At 42.0% G+C, this 21,739-nt stretch overlaps 1 protein-coding gene across 1 annotated transcript; it reads right to left on the bottom strand.

Annotated features, from left to right (window-relative positions):
* Positions 1-1,229: 1,229 nt before the first annotated feature.
* LOC118777884 (tumor necrosis factor receptor superfamily member 5-like) lies at positions 1,230-18,175 on the bottom strand. The gene is made up of 10 exons (XM_036529123.1): positions 17,927-18,175; positions 9,093-9,261; positions 8,405-8,536; positions 7,192-7,303; positions 6,842-6,972; positions 6,452-6,538; positions 5,013-5,053; positions 3,740-4,003; positions 2,760-2,796; positions 1,230-2,494 (listed from the first exon to the last, which is right to left on the bottom strand). Exons 1-10 carry the CDS (start codon positions 17,945-17,947, stop codon positions 2,190-2,192), a joined length of 1,299 nt encoding a protein of 432 aa, XP_036385016.1. The 5' UTR covers positions 17,948-18,175; the 3' UTR covers positions 1,230-2,189.
* Positions 18,176-21,739: the final 3,564 nt, after the last annotated feature.

The raw sequence follows: 21,739 nt of genomic DNA, 5'->3' as shown, positions 1-21,739 counted from the left end.
CCTGAGGTGCAAAATGCCTTTTCATGTGAAAACATTTCCCCATTCCCAACACAAATGCAGTACACTGCTCCAACCCATCTAAGAGCAGATTTCAAAATACAGAAAACTAGAATAGCAGGGCTTAGAGGGGTGCAAAAATGCTTTTAGGATTCTTCATTCACAAAACAAGTACAAAAAATACAAACTGCAAAGTCCATCTGTACACATCATTTATTTAAAATGGGCAGTACCAAAAATGAGCTTTGCTGAGGTGAATATACATTTTGTACAAGACACCAGACAATTGTCTAAGGGTTAAAAGATCAATGTGAGTTAGTTTTCCAAAAGGCATCAGCTCAAAATAATACAAATCACTTAGCTACATTTAAGCATTGCCAAAACTGCGGAGTAGCAAAACATGTGAATATAGCTGGCTAGACTTTAATGTTTTTTTGAAGTTGAAAACTATAAAAGTACAAAACTACACACAAAACCAGCACACTCTCCAGAGAGCCCCCTAGTAATACATCTGTAGGAGCAGGAACAAATGTTCAAGGCCTTTCAATGTATAAATCAAGACATTTTTAAAAATAAATAACATTTTCCAAGAAATAACCTGTCTTGATTGAGTGTAAAGGTTTCTACCAAAAACTGAAAACTGTCCAGCAGGTGGCGATACAGTTTTTTTCTGAAAGGTTCCTTCATCAAACACTTGTACATTACATTACGTTACATTATTGTCATTCAGCAGACGCCCTTATCCAGAGCAACCTACATGGGTTACAATTTTGCATGTTCTTCATTTAAACAGCTGGATATCTACTGAGGCAACAAGTACCATGCCCAAGGGTACAGCAGCAGAGCCCCAGCAGGGAATTGAACCAGCAACCTTACGGTTGCGAGTCCTGCTGCTGATCACATCACACTGCTACCCACTTGTACTCTGAACACTTGTCTGAGCTGGAAAACCTGAATCTGGAAAACCTGGTTTAAGTGCCTCATTAATTTCTTTTGATCACAAGTTACAGATGTCTTTGTAATCTGTTTTCTTTTTTTGTAATATTTGGACATCATTTCAGAAACTCGTGTTTCAGCTGTTACTCGTGCGTGCGTGTTTACATGCAAGGAAGCAAAGTCAATTTCACTGTACTGGGTATTACATTAAATATTACTGACAGCTTGTTTGTCCAATCCTGTCCCTTTTTAGCGAACAGGCACTGATTAACCCTCCTGTGCCATACCTTTTTGATTTTTTTTCTTCTTTTTGAGGGAGAAATCCTTTGCTCCACACTGATCAAGAGAAAGGCTCCTGTTACTATGCCATTTACTCCCCGGCAGATGAGAGCAGGGAATACATTCAGCCCTTTCCTCTTTATGTGCAAATCTCAATCAGGCTTAAATTCATGCTGAAAATGCTGACTGATCAGTGCAACTGAAAATATCACCAATGTGTTGATCTGCTGCTGATTTGTTCATGGTCATTTGATGCCAGTCATTTTACCACTAGGGTAAAGTGTCAAAACTGAACCATCTGAATACTGCAACATCCTCATGATTTTATGATGGCACAATGGAATGAACAACAATAGACAGCCATTTTTTTAAAAATAAATATCTCACAATAAATAATAAACCTATACAGCCAAAGGCTGAGAGAATGGACGATGAACCTGTGGCTGGTGTGGTCAAACAATATATATTCCTTCCAAGAAGTAAAAAGACACTTATGACCACAGTTGTGCTTGTCTGAGAACACCTGATTCTTCTCCAGGAAGTACCAACTGTTCCAGCTTGGGCTCATCCAGTTCCATCTCTCCAGTTAGTGAAACGGCCCAATCACGCGCTCCACAACACGCTATGCGCAAAACACCCACACCGTCTTCCAGATGGATCTGTACATGCACCTGTAGGTGACTGAACCAAGTGTGATCAGTGCAGACATCAGAGTGGAGCCATTACAGCAACCCTTCAAAGCCAGTGTATAGCCAACCCCTTGGGTCATTTGCTAGACCCCTGTTGGGTGCTGCAGGTGGCACAGGTGTATACACCTGGTCGCGTGAACCAGCTGTCCTCTTATACCTGAGGTATTTTTATGTAACCTTGACCCTAGGTCAATTAACATGTCAGAGGTAATTTACAATTACCGACCATTGGTCGCCTTACTATGTAAGTTTTTTTCTGTGATTTGTTTCACTGCTCTGGAAAGACTATTATAATTCATATTTATCCTCATATTTATAATATCTTTTGGCCACTGCCTTACAGCTAATGTTTTCTGCCGAAAGCTTTTGGTCTAAATTAAGCAGCTCCTCAATAAGGTAATTGATGTCAGCTTTTAGGCCCTCCCGCTGCATCCAGGTTTTGAGGAGCTCGTAGACCTTATCGTCAGGGTGAGTGCTCTCTGCAGTTTTGATCATGTTGTCTGTCAGACCGATACTCCTGAAGAATCTGTTGTGGATCTTAATGTCCAGAAATTCGTGGAAAAGGTCAAAGCTCTTCTTCAGCGAATCCTCTCCTGGAAGAGAGCAAGAGGTGCAGTGGAATTATTTGCTGCCCTGCTAATACTGTGGTATAGGTTCTGTAAGCACTCTACTGTACAATATGCATCATACCATTTATGTGAACTTCAGATATTTTCCTAGTAGCAGTTTGCCATTTGCTAGAACACTGCTCTCCAACAGCCACTTTACGTTACACTCAGCTGTAACTACAAAGGCCACAATGAAGACATCCTACCAACACCTCTGATATGCTCTTAGAGCTAAACCTCAGGCTCTTACCATTCAAAGGAATGAGCCTTCTGTGCTGGAACTCACCCTACAAAGATGGGAGAAACACACAGCTGTGACATCACATTAACATGTCTTTCTGACATTTTTCTCCTGAAAGGAACAAATGCGACACTACAGTTATATTTTTGCTCAGCACAATTTCATGTGAAAAGGGACATGCAATTTCTTTAAACAGCACGTCAAGTCATCCTTCATAAGGGAAGGGTTTTCTTTTTGCTTTTTAAAAGAAGCATTGAAGCCTGAGAAAAATAACACTACAGAAACTGAAAACGGATGATTATATGGATAACCAATGAGCAGGCGTAATGTATTAAATCAGTTGGGTTAACAGAAAAGTGCACAGATGACTTCACATTTCTTGTACAAAATCAAGTGGAGGTAAACATGAATATTTCCCCTCTTTGGTAGCTTCCCCATGATGTCCTGTCCTTCTTACACAGACAGGTAAACAGATCATATCTTAGTGTCTTTTTATGGTGAGTGGTATGACAAGTTAATCAAATGATCTGTGTGTTGGTGAGTGGTGGGAAAGGTCGCTGACCAGCCTGACAGTGTTAGCAAAACCACCTCCACACAGATAAAGCCCATTAGGGCAGGAGTCCCAACTATACCCATACCGCATGAAGCAAGGCCAACTTTCAACTTAATAATGAAAAGGAAATATAAATTAAGGGATGGCTGACTGGCCAGGCTTAATGACTATTCTCCATGCTCTCCGATCATACCGGTCATGCATTTCACAGCAGCATCATGTGTCCTATATTGCAGACAGTTACCATTGTGATGTAATTATTACTCTGAAAAACCAGCCACCACTGTAACATAGATATAGGGATAGCTAGTTAGCGTCCTGGCCACTGCTTGTGGTGCCATTTTGGGCATTATTAGGTTGGAGTGTGGCCTGCATGCCGGCGCATCCTGGAGCTCCCAGCATCCATTGGGACCGTGCAGTGCTGCGCCAGGCTCACCCTGCAGGGGGTCTGTCTCTGCGTCTCGGGGCTGTGTCGGGGGGAGCTGCCGCGGGAGGGCACGGTGGGAAGCGCGGACAGGCTCGTCTGAGACGAGTTGGTGGTGTTGGGCAGGCTGTCGCCCAGTCCCTTGTCCTCGTCCTCCATGGGCAAGGGCTTGGCGGCCGTCTCCTGCAGTAGGGGCTGCGACTCCTGCTGCGGCTCCTCGGTGCCGCTGTGCTGGCTCTCCTGCGCCCCCTGTGGTGGGCCGCTGCTCCCGTTTCCCTGAGTGGAAAACACCCACCCGTCAGTGCGGCAGCGAGTGCGTGTGGGGCCTTTACACAGGCCCAACACCATCCCCACTCTGTCCCATCCCATGTGCCTGCTCATCACTAAAGTTATTAGCCAACTTTCGAACAATTCCCAGTGAACTCCAACGACAATATGTCAATAACTAGCGGTGATACAAGTCTTTTTTCTGCTCTGAAATGCCCAAATATGTTTAAAAATAAAAATTTCATGCCAAGCTCAGGGACAAGGATCTGTGATTTTGTTGTTCTGGACAACAAGGCACCCAAAATGCAATACTGGAGATTAATTACTGGAGAGGCCAATAAGTGGGTTCACTTGTAAAAATGGCTGAAAATAAAATTAGTTAATTTAAATACGAAAAGGTTACCAGGAGTGCACTTTAAAGATAAAAAATAAAAAAAACATAATTATAATAATTTAATCCTTCTGCTTGTATCTTTAAACCTCAGGCTTTGTACTCCTGCAGCATGGCTGCTAGTTTCCATTAAAATACCACTGCTGGCATAGCACACAGGTATCTGACTGTTCACTGCTAATGTTCCCTGGATTTTGTACTGTCAGCCCCTCAATTACCTCTGGTAATAGAGGGCAAAAATGGCAGAGATAGAGTGAACCCTTGGGTTACTCATGTTGCAAAGAAATCTTTTTACACTAATTTGATGACACTTAAATGTAACTTCCTCCAACAGACTCCTCTCCCCATTATCACAATATCAGTCTCCGAAACATGCAACATGTCTAAGGCCACATGTCTGAAAGGAGGAAATATCACATGTCAAATTACATGTGAAGGAAGGAAAAAAACAGGAAACTCTGCTGAGTCATGGTGCTCCCCATGTCCGTATGAAACAAGCCGTCTGGATGGCAGGGGACTGCCATGGCCAAATGCAGTCCTTGACAGACAGATTTGCTGTACCTTTCACAGCACTCATTCACTAGATGGAAACTATGGGTAAGACTGGAAAGAGTTTGGAGAACTTACCAACTTATCAATCTTCACTTCATTCGGATCACTTTGGGCATCTGTAACAGAGAGATACATCTTTATGTGTTACAGAATACATCTTTATGTATTCTGTTAAAGCAACTCTTAAATGTTAATCAGCACACATGGATCAATCCTTCTTTCAAAGCTGTATAATATTTAAAACAAATGAAAAACAGCACAACCATTAAAATAACAACAAACTGAAATGTCAACAATTGTAACAATGAGTTACAATTAAACAGCTGTTCTGCTTACTGTGGAATTCCTATGCAAATGATAATTACGCATGGGAGAGTGAGAAAGCATAAAATTAAATCCAGTTTTGATATTACAAAAGACAGGAAGTAATCATCATTCTGGTGCACACGCACTGTCATTACAGCACTGAGGAGTGAAGAATGATCTGAAGATCCTTCCTTCCCACACTGAGAACAACATGTCTACTACACCAGTAAAATGACAGAAAACAGAATTAAGAGGAAAAAATAAGCCACTCGAAAATACACTCCAAATTCTAACCTACTTTACAATTTGGAAAAGCCAGCGTTATCATATTAAATGGGTATTTACATGCTAACACACTTAATTCCAGGTATGAGACTTTCTAGTTTCTCTTGAACATTTATATTTGTCTACATTTAGTCCACAGGAACATGGGCTGGAAGAGAATGAAGGCCTCTGTTTTCACTGTACTCAGTGCTTCATTCCCACTGAAGGTAACAAGTGCTCCTTTGCTTAACAGCATGACTTGGCCCACACTGTAAACAACCTTAAAAAAACAAGAGGCAGAGACAGAGGAAAAGAAATTCCAATGAAAGTGCTGAGAGATGACTAATACTGTAACCACTCCGATCGACGTGGCTTGCTCAGTCCAGCATTTCTTAGCCTTCCCTGCAATAGCAGACAACACACTCTTGGGTGATTCTGTGCTTTGTAAATGGCCACCGTTTCTATTTATCTCATTAATTAAGCACTAGCAATCACCCCTCAGTGACAGTAAACGCACTGGTCGCCCTGTGCTCAACAGTGACGTACTTCAAAAAAAATACAGTAAGGCTGTCTGTAATGAGTGCTCATCACGTAATTAAACTGTACTACTAAAATGCCGCCATTTATAGTTGGTGAGGACAGTCAACTCAATTTATGAGGATGAAAATGCAGACACTACTGGGGGAAGTAAAGTGTAAGAAAAAAAAAAAGGCCTCAGACATTCATTCACCTCTGACCACAGTGCTGACTCACTCAGTCAGATGATCAAAGCGGACTGTATGGAGACAGGCAGAGGAGACACTTGGCTGAGGAAGTTTGGACCTTGTGGAGAGGCTGATGTGCAGAATGACTACACCCACCTACACACTCACGGATGAAGACCACCAAATAAAAATGGGCAGACAACATACATGTTTTACTGCAGGAAAAGACACTTAACTCACCTGCCATTTTCTTGGACTGCCATTTCTTCCAAAGCAACAGGCCACTGAGGAGTAACACGGGGACAAATATGATCGGGAGGACAGTCGCTGTTTGAATGAAACATGTGACATACTGTTATTTCTCCAACAAAATGCACATTAAACTGCACAAATCATGCTCGACACCACCAAAATGTTTCTATCGTTGTTATTATGAGTTTTTCCAACTGTGAATAACAGATGAAAATGCGAGAGTGAGGCTGTGATTTCATATGGGTGAGTCCCAAAAGGAAAATGCGCAGCTTGAATGTGAAGCACGCAAGGGTTTTTAGCTCTGACCAGGTCTGCAAACCGGCAGCAGTACCAGCACACTACAGAGGAGACCGTGCTGCCGAGGGACGTGTATCGTACCGAGAACAGTGGTAACAACGGAGGACGACTCTGGGGTGTCGGTCGGGGATGGGGAAGGGGTGGACTTCTTCCTACAGATGGTTTTGGATGTGGGGGTGCACTGCTTCTCCATCTCCTCATCCTCTTTACATCTTGAGGGAAAAAAATGTGTATTACAGAACAGATAGGAGTGTTCCTGTGAACTGATTCCATCCACATCTCAGGTCTGAAAATATCTTGGCTTTATTATAAAATGATGACTCACTTTTGTCACCACACCAGTAACAACAGGGGGGAGGTTCAACAGGCAGATGAACAAGTGAACAGGTAGGAAGAGCTGTGTAACAGTGCAGGTAAGTTCCTGAACTCACTTAGGGCACCGCTTGCACATCTCACAGGGCTGGTCAGGCTCGCAGTAATAGCCTTTTCGACACTGGCACTGCGTGTCTCGAGTACTGTTGCAGCTCATTGTCACTTCCTGATCTGTAGAGAGAACACACACACAAGCGCGCACGCACACACACACACACACACACACACACACACACACACACACACACACACACACACACACACACACACGCACACACACACACAAACCTCTTAGCATACCCAGAGATCATATACATACACACTGAATACGCTCATCTATCCTCTCGCTAAACTGTATATGGCCACTTTTTCTCCCATTTTTAAACTGAGATCCCTAATAAAAGACAAAGAAAGCCTTACTGCTGAGTGTAAATAAGGAAGCGGTCTCACAAGGGTAGATCCTACAGGGCTGTTTGAAGCACATCTGTCATACTTATTTGGGTTAAAATGGCATTTTACAGCATCTCATGGCTGTGTTACCAATGTCCATAAACAGCTGCGCACCGCCTCAATGAGTCAGCAGTTATCGTGCTTGAGAAACATTCATTGGCTCAGCCCTTGAGGTTAAGCATTTAGATTCTTTTATGACACTGTTTGCCACTGTTCCATGGTAATTGGAGACACAAACACAGCACAATAAGCCCTCCCCCTCACAGGTTCCCCTTGTATCAGTGACTCAGTGCTGGAGTGGCCTCCTTTTCTTCTGTGAATGGATCCTGAGAGTGGGAAATGCAGGCCTCTTTCACCAGGCCCCATGGGATTCGCTGGAGAGGACAACACCGACTGAATGAGGCGAATCTGCTCAGTACCACAAAAACGGCCAAAGGCGTGACACTACACGCTTTTGAAGTGAAATCTCCAAATTCAGCACTGTGAATCAGTATTCCAAACTCAGCCCTCTCAGACCCTCTGAATGAGGAAGGCCATTTTCATGGCATGACATGCAAGGACAAGAAGTGTGCAAACAGCACAGAAGAGGTTTTATGTGAATTTATTAATTAGGGCTATTATTTTGAAGCTACAAAAGAGCATGCTTTTTTGGGTGTGTGTGGGGGGTTCTCTTCTGTGGATATGGTGCCACAATGTATCTGTGCAATCTCACCCCTTTGGCTGTGTGAGGCGTGCTACGCTAGTGCTAAAGCTGATACCAACACTAACCCTAAACCTGCAGTGAGACAATGATGAGGGTCGAGGCATGTGGGGGGTAAGTACCTTCGTGGCGGCAGGACGAGCACGGCAGGCAGCTGGTCATCCCGTTGGGGTGCTCGGTGAATGTCCCGGCCTCACAGGGCACGCAGGTTCCCGCCTCTGAGGCCCTTGTGCAGGCTTTCTTCACATAGGTGCCTGTGGGTCAGACACACACATCATTAACAGGGAGATGTTTTGTGCCTTCGGTCACCTCCATTACATTACATGCATTTAGCAGATGCTCTTAACCAGAGCAACTTCCAGCACAACAGAACAAAAGTGTATCCATTCAATTTAAACCTCCAACATTCAAAACCTGTTCTCTGCCTTCCACAGCTGCCACACAGCTACAGGCATGAATGGGACTGAGAGTATAAGAAATCTGATGGAAGAATGTGTTTTTAAACAGCCATTTCTAATATTACAAATCTGATGATAGAATGTGATTTTATATTTACTTGCAACCACTATCTTTATGTTGCAGGGCAGTTTGTGGAGAGGCTCTGCGATGGCCTGAGCTCATGGCAAACTCGTGCCAGAGACACTACAGTAAGCTTGATCCCTGTGGGCACACAGTCTCCTCCTGTTCATAGACAGACAGACGGACGGACGGACGAGGACACACACACACACACACACACAGGATGGGCTTGGGGCATGTGTGCTATATACTCATACGGCACATCAGTGCACAGGATCCTCATCTCCTTACCGGCTTTACAGTTTTGGCAGCAGAAGCTGCCGTGCAGGTACTCCTGGTTTTCCACGCACTGGATCTGCCGGGCCGTCCTGTTCCCGTCCTCGTCCCTCGACCACACCAGCCCCTGGCCCACTCCATCGGTGGTCACGCGGACGCTCAGGCCCACAATTAAAACTACAACCTAGGACAGAGGAGTTTCAGTCTCAATTACCAACACATAGGAGACTCAGTATTCTTATAACAGACCGTGCGGGAGCAATCACCCGCTTAATTTGAAGCATCTGATCTGGACATCTGCAGGAAAGCGAATCAAGAAAACAGTCTTGCGTCAAAAAATAAAGACGGAACAAGCGAGAAGGGCACAGTTAAGGCCTGACTAAAGGGTTACAAAGATTCCAAGCAGCACAAGAGAGCAAGAAGGCTTCAGTCAAGCACAGGACAGCCGGCCAGGGCACAATCACCTACTGGTGACTGATATGTACCAGAGCACTCAGGGTGGTTAGTCCATCCCTGAACAAAGGGTAAGCCAGAAGCATGTGGGCCCCACTCAGGGAAAACCACCACTAGACAGATCCTTTCCCTTGTGGGGGAAAAAAAAAAACTGAGGAGAAATGGCATCTTCAGTACAGATGAGCCAGCTTAGGACATAACTTCCTTTTCAAAAATGAAAACGCATCTAGTATCAGATTACAAAACACGCCAACATAATTCTCACACTGCTAATGTCAGATAATGCTGTATCACGGTCAGAAGAGTAGTCTAGTGTAAAAATAACTATGCATGAAAAGGGACTAACAAAAATACACACTGTCTGTGCAAATGGAGTTTTCTAGTCCATAGACGAGTTATCTTCTGATCCATATCGAATTGCCGGCTGATAAGTGTACAGCGTTCTCACAGGACTCCAATTCTCCTGCCCTCTTTTCCATGTTCTAGAACTGTAATGGTAGAACCTCGAAATTGTGTCCTAGCAACAATTCTATCTTAACAGCACAAGAAAACGTTTTGTAGAGTGTTCACTGATTGCATAACTCTTTATAAAACAAGAGTTACAGTCAGTCTGGAAGTTGGATGAGTTAGCTAGGCTGCTATACTGTAATTATTTGCACAACAGAGAGCTAGCTAGCAAGCTAAATGACTTTAACGACGTGCAGCTAGGCAGTGAACTATCCAACTCTAAGCATGGCGCTGACGGACGGCAACTCACAGTACCGCGCTATGTTAGCACATGCAGACAGGCGCCGCAGTGACTGCTGTGCACGAAAATGCGCGACAGTCCATGACCACACATTATCACGCAAAATAAACCAAACTAATAAGGCTACCCAGGTCAAAAAGCAAACCATTAGAAGCAGTTATTCTTTCCTCCCCAACAGTTACGCGGCTTGTGATTTAGCCCTGTTAGCCAGCACACGAGGCTGGGGCCAGAACAGCGCCATTGTATGGGACGCGTTCGCTTTTATTGGCGGTTAGCATCATGACCTCGCAAAACAAACAGAGGCAGTGAACAAACCCCATGCTTTCACTACAGGGGACAGATATCACTAATGGACATTACTCGAGCAGCGTGGTATAGTAGTAAAGGACAGGGCGTGTAATACTGGAATCGCTGGTTGGATTCCCTGGTGCAAAGTACTTCATCTGAACTGCTTCAGTGGATATCCAGCTGTATAAGAGTTTAACATGTTAAAAAAGAGAAAAAGTTATGCAACTCACTCTGGAAAATACTATGTGCTCAGCATCTGTAATAATAATAACTGGTGCTTGGAATCAGGGGTCCTGCATGTATGATGGCCGATTCTTGGATCCTGTGCTCTTGTGTCTGATATATAGTAGTATACTTGGCCTCCCTTGTCTAGTCAGGTTGCACAAGTTAACTTAAGGTAAGGCTTTAATAGTGTTATGCTCACACTAACTGGTGTGGGAGTGTTAGCCTGGTCTTACAATCATTCACTGTTGCTGATTCAACTTGAATTGACAGACTTCTCTTGGAGCCAATTCTTCACATGCTACTTAAATGGTAAGAAAATGAGGTTAGGGAAGTAAACATTATCAGGAAAAATATTTGTTTAAATCCCATTTTATTGATCATGAAGCAATCCTAACCACGTGCACACCGACTTTGCTACATTTTACTGAAAGCCAATGTGGAGTGAGATGTACAAGTGCTATTTCTAATATGTGGCGGTAAAAAAAAAAAAAAAAAAAAAAAACTCTTGACATGTCCTATCCAATTTGCTCATTTTGCTTTGTAAGTATGGACAACATCCAAATGTTGGGTTCTACAACAATGAGAACAGAACACATAAATTCACAACCTATGTCCTCTCCGACACAACTTGGGAGAATTACTGCTTTTAGGACAGATAATTTAAGACAATGGTACACCCTGATTATAGGCATAGCTCACTAGCGCTTTAGGTGTGAGGCACAGCAAAGCACACTACTTTCTGCGCTCATCCATAGAAAGCAGGCTGTTTAAAGTTATCACAAATTGATAAAAATGTCATGATGAATGTTGTGCATGCTGAACACATTTTGTGCGACACAATGGTTGCACCCTGTTGCCAAGACAGTTGTGCCAAGACAATATAGACTACAGGTGACTGTCTTTTATTAATTTTGGGGAAAAAAAAGTCCAAACGTAGGACTTTGTACTTTTTCTGACATTAGTCTGTCTGTGACAGTTCACAACATACCACTTAATTTCCCCTGGCAACGTGAAGATCACGCTTCTAACTAATGACAGTTAACATCTATCCTGGGTTAGTCAGAAGAATAACTGTTGTCCTAATTTTGCTAAAGTTTGAAAGCAGTACTGTTCTGTAAATAAGACGTAAATATGCAGGATAATAAAAAAAATGGTTTAACTAGTATGAGAGAATGTTGCCATGGATGTAAACTAATAATTTAAATCAGAACAGTTATGTGATCAACTGAAGAGACGTGCTGCCCTGGCTGTTGGGTGTAACTGAGCTCTACACACCGAGCTTCTGTGTGAGGGCCCCTTCAATGGAGCTAATATTCTTCTCAGTTCTGTATTTATTACACACTCAAAATTCTTGAACTTTAACTGCGTCCAACTATAAAAATCCGCAATGCCGCACGCCGCACCTTGAGAACAACGCCGCGGCTTTAGCGCTGGTGCGTCCCCGGGCGTGAGAGCGCCGAGTTCATCTCAGACGGCAGGGCCTGTTAGCTCTGTGGCTCCAGCGGCATGCTCTGGAATGCTGCCATGCCTTGTTATTGTAAGGGAGTTTCCTAGACAGTAACACCGTTCCCGGCGCTCGGGCAGACGTCATAATTTCCAGAGACCGGGTATGGCGCTGGGACCAATGAGGTTACATTTACAATCGCACCATTTTCATTTATCCAAACAATCTGGGAGTGCAAAGACGCTCGCAGGAGGGGAAAAAAAAGAGCAGCCCAATTTCCTTTCCTGGGCCACTGGAAGCGATTCAGAACAGCTCCAGACGCATGAATACATTGAACTCAAATGCCAACAGCCCAAATGAAAGCACTTGCGTGGGCTGCTCGAGGGAGCAGGCAGAACTTTCTCTTCCTGAAGCTAATGAGCAGTATCTGCATTATCCATTTGGAGAGCTGAGATCTGACAAACATGTAAGGGCTTATGCAAGCAAAAAATAAACTCTCACGTTTTTAGTTGATACAGTACAGCTGAATGAGCCCATTATTCTTGTTCCCACCAAATGAAAGGACCTAGGGCATGTTTTGCACTGCTTCCCATAAATATCAGTGCTTCACCTTACAATTATTATTTTAACTCATGTTCACATTTTCAGTTCAGTGGTTGTCCTGAGCTGAACAGTAAATGCAAAGGTGTGAATTCTCATCTTGTACTGCTGAATCACTGCCCAATGTGGGCATGGTCCACGTGAAGCATCCTCATAACCACCTCTTAACCAAGTGTTTGCGAATCCTACCAGAAATCACTATGTTTGTACTGTGATGCCAATTCCTTGCTTACATTTCCTGATAACTCGGGAAGATGAAAAGATTAATGAATCCTCAGAATACGAAGATTTGTGGATTTGCATGGCACTTGCAAATCTTAAATCAAAAGCTGTATCTCACTCAAAAACAAACAAAAACCATAACATCAAAACAGTCTGGGCGTCACATGACTAGGGGAGAGCACTTCCTGTACTGAGCAACCAGAACCTAAACCACCTTTCACAATCAAAGCTGCCTTGCTCATTTACATCAAACCACTTCAAAAAAAAGCTTCACAACCACACCCACATCAATTTCTTAAAGATAACATCTCAAATTTCAAAAGTTATTGAGACTAATACTCAAAATGATTTCCCTTACGTTACAGTTGCCATTCAGTACCAATAAACAGACTACAATATTTTTCAAGACACTTGCTGATGCTGGAAATGAACCGATTTTGTGAGGTCATCTGGTATACTGAGCAATATGTATGTTGCAAGCCATCTCAAACACATGCAACATGATGAAACTGCATAACATTTTCCATCTTCAGAGGTTGATTCGCTGTAGATTGCCCCATATGAGGCACTTATTAGCAGTTAACTATCAATTAAACTTATGGATCTGCATCCAATAGGATATCAAAAACCTATTACCTTATGCAAATGCAGCTAATCATCTTACAGGAAAAACTGGTTATTAACATTCTGTGTAAACAAGTGCCCATATTCAGTGATGCAAGCAATCAGACCTGTTTGCTTATCACTATTATACAAGTAATAACCAATGCATTAGGCCTAGCAAAAATGTTTGTAAGACAACTATGTATGCCTACAATTAGTCATTATTGGACTTTGGGTCCTTACTCTGAAACAGCTGTATATCGTCACTTATCTTGGGATGATCAGTAGGCTGTACCTTGCCCCTGCTCTCAAGTGAAACTCATTTACATTTCACTCATGGACAGCTACAATAATTTTGGCCTCACTGGTTACTTACACATCCTCCAACTGCCCTCCAAGACAGCATCCCCACTGACAAAACCACAGCCTACACTGTTTTCGGACTTTCTAAACATTACAGCAGTTTGTGTCTCAGAGTGTACTTTGCCATCTTGAAACTAGCTCTGTTGTAGAGCCTTCCTGATTTCAGGCCATTTAACTGCAGCAAACAGGCTTGTGAGGTGACATCACACCATGTCTCCTCACTCCTCTGACTCACAGGGTTCCTTGGCGCTCCCATTTTAGGAAACCTGTTTGTCCAGTTCTGAGGAGAGGTCTGAGCAGTCAAATTTAATAACATATGGAAAAAACAGGAAAAGTCAATTCAGACATGTCATGAGAGGATTTATACACTGGCTGGTCCACTTCAGAATGCCTCTTAGTTAAAGGACACAACTTAGGCACTTCACCCAAGATACCCTAGAAAATCAAGGTCCATTCCACAATGTGACTAGAGATTTTTTTTTCTCTCATTGGGACAGATTAATAAACATGAAGGCCACTGCTTTCAGAAAGGGAGCTGTATTTTCCCTTAAATACAGTTGAGGGATGAATGAACATTAATGAGTACGTAAAGACACATGCACACGTGCACACACTCGCACAAAACCTTTCTCACCAACAGCCGTAACGTGGTATGGTTTCTCTCTCCGAATTGTACATAAAAGAGTGAGAGCTGCAGCCATAACCTCAATGAAAGAGATTCCTCAAACCCACAGTCACTGAGAGCTGGCTCCCTACCACCGTACAATAGTCGTTTTCGGAGTCAAGAGATCTGAATGAATGAGCCACAGTCTAAAACGCTGTACAGTTCTTAACAATTATCTCCTCTAATTTTCTTTTAATTGGTGCTTGGCAATCTTTGGGAAGCCATAGGCTATTCATTCTGCTGCTCTCAATGACAAGACCTGATCCAGATCTCCAGGCCTCTAACCGATTTATTGAATTAACTTTGCGAGCACAGTGAGCTTCTTTAGGCTGCAAAGACTGAGCCCAGCAAACCTACTTTTAATTAGAGACAGATGACTTCAGTCAAAGCAGTGAGATAAGGAAGAGCGTGCAGTACCTCATTGCTCCTTGATTCCAAAATGTCTACAACTCGATGAGCTTTAGAAAAATAAAGTCCATTCTATTAGACTATCTCTTTTGTGAGATATTACACCTATATTAAAACACCTCCCACCATTACTTGTGAGTGAGTAAACCACAAGTTTATAGGAAGCTGTTCCATATTAGGTTGCCTTAAAATTGTACTCATTTGACTGCTGATGGAACAAGATCAAACTGAAATTAAACAATTACCACATTCACATGCCTTCAGTAAATGAATAAATATATTGTGGGAGACTGGACGTCAAGCATGTCTGCTATAAATGAATTTAAAGTTATGAACACCATCACAAAATGGGTTAACTGGACCAGAATCGCAATTCACATGGACTGAGGAGAAGACTGATGCAACTGTTGAGACGTGTGAGACGGTAGATCTTGGATCTGTCGTTACAGGAACACAGGAAACCCTAAAACAATGAAGGTTCCATGAACGGTTCTGGGCAATGGTTCCACGCATGTGTGGAAAGTTATTTATAACTTATGGAAGCAAACATGGAGACGTTATCGGGCTTCCTGCTGAATTGTTCACTGTTTAGTGAAAAAGGGCTAGCGTTAAATGAAATCTCTCAGAGGATGTGGTTTGTGCTTAAAAATACAGCTGGAAGCACACATAAACTGGAATTTAGCTTACAGTACACTATGCTGAATATGATCTAAAGTGTCTGTGACGTATCACATAATCAGCAGTAATCAATAGTGCATCTGGTACTGACACAAATCTGCACCTGTCAAAAACAATTGTTTTAAAAATGGACCTTCAGCATTTAGTCCCTGTTGTACAAATAAAGTCAATTTTTTAACACAACAGCATTATCAAAGCTGGGACTATCAGTTTAAATCCCATTTACTGCAAAAAAAGTAATTTCATTTAGTTAGCTCAAGTTTTATCCAGTTCAGGGTAGTACTGAGCTGGTAAGTTAATTTAGTCCACAGATTTAATTATCTGAAATTTCAATGAGATAATTTAAAGCAGCATGGTCTAAGTAAATTTCAAATGGCCTTTGAGGATGAATCCTCGAAAACAATGAGGAAACTGAACTTCCCAAACTGTGGATATTAGCTAATGGCCTGTCAACCCACAATGCACCAGGGCAAGGATAGGAAATTCCAATCCAGGAAGTGTGAAGTTCCGCTGATTTACAGTGAGGCCTATCCCTCCAGTACAAACGGATACATGGCAATTCAGAGAGGCAACTTCAACAGATGACTTCAATCAAATAATTTTGTGTTGATATAGGATGTACCTACAGAACATGGATTGCTCCATGACTAGAGTTACTTGTGAGGTTCTTCTTATAGACCTACTCCACACAACATTATGGAAAATCATTTTTACAAGTCTTCAGCATCATTATTTAATGTTCAAACACAGTAAACGTGCATGTCTGCTGAAGGTATGAAGAGGTACATTGTGATGGTGTTTTTCATTTTAGCTTGTAAAAGGCTGAAATCACAACTGAATATGTAAGATATTGAGCCCACTTCATATTTTTTCATAGATTAAACTTGCACTACACTGGTACAGTGTAAAAGAAATAATCAATAAAATGTTAGGTGATTTAGGAATTTAATTTATCCTCGATGAACACAATTGGAGAATCGCTAAATATCACTATGACATCTTCATGTAGAAAAATACAAACTCTCTAAATTCAGACTATAAATTTACATGATGGATAGATTGTTCATTGATTTGAACCTTTACAATCATTGATCATTTATGATTTGAATGTCATTTGCACAACAAAACACTACATAAACTCCCTTAAATAACAGGAATGGAAGAGACTGCTATAGAAATCAACAAACAAAAAGTCCTCAAGAACTGATATTCAACCCACACAGGTATGGGTCTACCTGCGTTACGCCGAGCAGTACGTTTTGACCATTTATGGTCTTCCTCCGGAAACGATGACATCAATCATTCGGCCGTCAGGTCTTCATATAATTCTATTAGCATTAGCTTAGAGCTTAAACAACATTACCTAAACAGGTTGTCAGTACTGATGGAAATGCATCTAGCAACTTACAATGATGCATATTTAGCAACGTATGACAGTGAGGCAAACGTAGATCTGTCCGTAATTTTGATTCCTCCCCAGGGAGGTTGGATAAGGTCTGCAGTTAGCATCCAGCGGGCTAGCTGGTGATGCTAGCTATCAAATGAAAGAGCAGGCATACAATGAAGCAGAGGTTCGGGCTAGCGCAAGTAAGCCCTACAGTTTGTTACAAACCACGTTTGATGACCAGCTACTGTTTCTAGCTGCAGTGATGACATTCCGGGACATTTATGCGTTTTACGATGATTACACTTAGCTTGCTGAATTATTTGATAATAACTAATTTACCAACTAAGTTACTTTACAGAAAAACGACAAGAAGGCTATAACATTAGCCACCTAAATTCAAAGTTGTGGCTAGCTAGCTCTAGCCATGTCGATGATGGTTAGCCAACATAAACGTTGCATGAAAAGTTTATTTCAGACATCATTGTTAAAAAAAAATAAATACTGTTATCGTAAAAACTGGCAGACTAGATGTAGTTGGCAGCTGACAGACTAGATGTAGTTGCGATATCTTATCACAGTGAACGCAGCCCGTCTGTCTAGGTAGCGAGCGAACTCTTGGAAAAGTTTAAAGCTAGCTATCGAACAAGGAAAAAGAACCGCCTGTATTATTGTAATCATCGCCGCTTACCAACTACAAAATTATCCCTTAAACATGACATTTTATTATATCTCACCGCATTAAAATAATAACGTAAAATGCACTTACGATATTGTGAAAAAAGCTCATTTTTGAAGTCCTCGCTGCGAACGCCGGTTCAACTTCTCATGTTTCCTTCGTGTAAATCAATTTTAGAAGGAAAAAAATAAAATAAAAACGAAACAAGGACACCAACTACGCGACTTGTTTCAAGTGAATGAAAAGCTTTTAATCCAGTTCAGTCCACTACAGGCTACAGAATATTCCTCGTTAGATGCCGATGCACACTGTAGGCTTGACGCAACCACCCAGCAAACTTCTTAAGTTACTCGGGCGTTCTTAGCACTTTCAGTGACGTCAGGAAATATTACTCCCCTCTGACGCAAACACCATGGGAACGCCTCTCCTGGCTTGCAAAGTGATTGGTCGTAAAATTCCGAGATTACCCCAATTCACCAATAGGATGAGAGTGCGCCACTGATGACAGCGGGACGGGTACCACCCCGCAACATGTTTTACCCCGCGAATTTTTCTTCGTGACGGGCAAAGTACGGGTACTGTCAATCATTAAAAAAGAACACATGTAACTGGTAGGTCAAATAAAGTTTTCTGGTAGACAAATCATTGTTTCTTTCTGCAATTTCATGTATGCGTCCAATGACCTAGTCAGTATGGTCTTGAATGAAGGCTGTCTTCCTCCCCAATACAGAGATAACAGGGTGATGGAGGGGGGTGAGGGATGATACTGTGTACAGGTGGGTATATAAAGAAACTTCAGACTTTGCCTGAACTTCACCAAAGTGAAAGTTCTGGTTTGCGTCTAGATGTGCTCCATATGTACCATAATCTGCAGCAGTTTTGTGTAGCAAATCTGGGTCTATCCATCTCTCTGAGTTGCATTTATATTATGTTACAGTTTCTTAGCGACTCTTATCCAGGGAAAGTTACATAGCTTACAATGGGAGTTCAGGAGGATTGTCTTTCACTGAAAACTCTGATGGAGGGATGTTCCCTCAATACTATATTCCATACCTTTCTAAGATCTCGAGTGCTCACCTCCACCACCACCATCTCTTCAAGCTCAACTCAGCCACCACCTCAATCATCACCAGGTTGTGTGTGGAGTTTGTATGGCCCCCTACATGGTGTTTACATTAACTGGTGCCCCAGACTTGTGTCCTAGCCGCATTGGAGTGTGTACAGTATGAGTGCTCTTGGATGGCCTGGCATCTTATCCAGTGTGTAGAATTGCTTTGCACTCAGTGACTGCTGCCTGTGGCTACAGCACACTGAGACCCTCACTGTAAAAGGACAATGCGATTACTGAGAATCCTTGGATGGATGGATGAACAGGGAGGTAACAACGAGGTTACAAACACTATGGCATTCAGCAGGGTCCTGCTTCAGGCAGGACTGGTAAGGGCACCTGGAGGCCATCCAAGGAGGTGGGCGGACAGAAGAAAAAAAAATCCCATGATTGTTTAAGCTGCCTCCATCCACTGATCTCTGATTGCTTACTGCACTGAGGGTTGACGTCTGACACTGATGCTGCAGATGACCAAATTTTACTGCTCAACAGCAACCGTTACTCTCTTTGAGCAACGTCTTCATCTACTATCCTTTTAAAGATTAAAGTGTGATCTGCAAGCACTTCCTGGAGCTACATGCATTGAGCCTGATAGCAGAACCATGCAGGATCTAATTTAATACAAATCAATGGATCCAACTTACATGCAGCAGTTAAATCTCTTCCTGAAGGGACAATATCAAAATGGCCTCTTCAGCAATGATAAGAGTGACACTAGAGTAAGGCATGCAGGTGCTTCCTGATACACAGTTCCAGTGGCCTTAGTGAGATCTATGCAGGCTTGCCCTGTGGCTGTTGTGGAATGTGTTATTTGCCCTGCCTTATATCATCATACGTCATATTGTGTTACATACATAAAATGGAGCTGGAATGCATTTCTGCACCCACCTTGTTTGACAGGTTATACTACTGCTTGTTTAGCAGAGAGCTACTTAGTCCTTATGTCCCCTTTACAGAGAGCTCTTCAATCTGCATATCATTATGTATGTTATGTTGTACCTCAGATTGGCGCAAGACAGTACTTCCCACGTCCTCACACCAATTTGGTGAGCTCGGCTTTTGATGAAGTAATGAACTTACTGGCTGAATCAAAACCCTTGTATCCCTCCACAGCATAGTCACATTGTAAGGGTTCGCCTCTAAGCAAGGCTGCATTTTGCTTTTAATGGCCAAATGCAATAGAACAAACTGGATTTTTGGATTTAAACAAACTAAATGGATCCATGGATTATGGATTTAAGTCTTTGAAGTTAAAACCTATGGATATTGAACACAATATTTTAAAAACAACAAACATCTGAAATCTGCAGTAAAAACAATAAAATACGCACTTTTCCAGTTCAAACTTGGACAAGTCCTGTCATTACAGATATAATACATTACATTTATTACAAATAGCCTAAATAAATGTAAAAATAATTTTTAAAAATTGGCTAGTGGGGTGGCCCTGCAAGGCTGGAACATATTATTGCCAAGCCTTCTTAGCAATATTGCCCTGTCAGATGGGATGGTTACTGTGCTGATATTCATCATTATATTATTGTTACACAATACCTACTAATCTTAAAATTTTGACATAATATAGAAGTATTTTAGTAGCTTATGATGCTAATTATGTAATGTAATACAATGTAATTGAAATGATATATTTGTATGAAAACATGTGAATACTAGCTGTGATATATGGAATATTGCATTTATTATGGTCAACATTAATGTTTCTCAATGATTCCTTTGGTCTGACACACTTGGGCACATTGTATGGAAGGCTCATGCCAAGGCATGCTATGCAATCCTTAATTCTGCAGCAGAGATTACACCTTTCCATTTGTTTTGTTAAGAAGTAACAAGTGATCATTATACTTTGTTGCTGTCTCTCTTTCTCTCATTTAAGGGGGCTTCAAATGAGGAGCTATATCATCAGTTCCATAAAATAAATAATTAAAAAAATAAAGAGGAAAGTTAAGACATTGGCTTACTGCACAGCTAAATTGCCTCCCAAAGGGGAATTTTCATTCAGTGGCTTTTAGTTATTGCATCATATCTCCTTATTCCACCAACAGTGCCATCCAATAAGCATACAGTATGTTGTGCAATCACCATTTAAGGACTGCCTCCAAACGCACATTTAGACCAAGCACCTCTTTCATCTTCATGCCCTCATGTAGGTCAGTGTCAGGTTTGAAGCATTTATTCGAGTCTGTGATCTCCTGATGTAACGCTGAAACCACAGAGAAAACAATAATCACTTTATTTTTCAGTGAAGAAGCTGCCGGTCACACAGAACACCTGCTGCACAGTCACTTTGAAACAAACAATTACAGGTGTGTCAGTGCATTATCTAGAAAACAACTAGGCCAGGCTACATTACAGTGTAGCTGAGTCATTCAGTCATAAGACAGGAAGGGCTCAGGAAGGGGGCGTAACCAAGGATCACGAGCAAACCTGAAGAGAGTTTTACATGATCATTTATTGGAGGGCAAGAGTAGAATTTGTGGGATACTGTCTACAATTGTGAATTCTCTGCAATGGTGTACTTATTCTAATTTGTTCAAAGAACAAGATAAACTTATATTGCAATCAATGTTTTAAAAGCAATCCTTATTTTTTGTGACTTGTCAGTAAAGCACAGACTCTTAGCCTGCTGATAGGAAACGAGATAAAGTGTTTGCCTGAGTGTTTCAGAGCATTGACCTTATGGAAATGCAGGAATTGTTTCCTCAGCGTCAGGACTTATCTTGTGACGTCTGCTGCACATTGTTTCTGGGGCTTTTTGGGAAGATAAAACACGCAGG

Source organism: Megalops cyprinoides, chromosome 5, assembly GCF_013368585.1.
Source record: "Megalops cyprinoides isolate fMegCyp1 chromosome 5, fMegCyp1.pri, whole genome shotgun sequence".
NCBI lineage: Eukaryota > Metazoa > Chordata > Actinopteri > Elopiformes > Megalopidae > Megalops > Megalops cyprinoides.
This window is presented reverse-complemented; position numbering and strand designations above follow the sequence as displayed.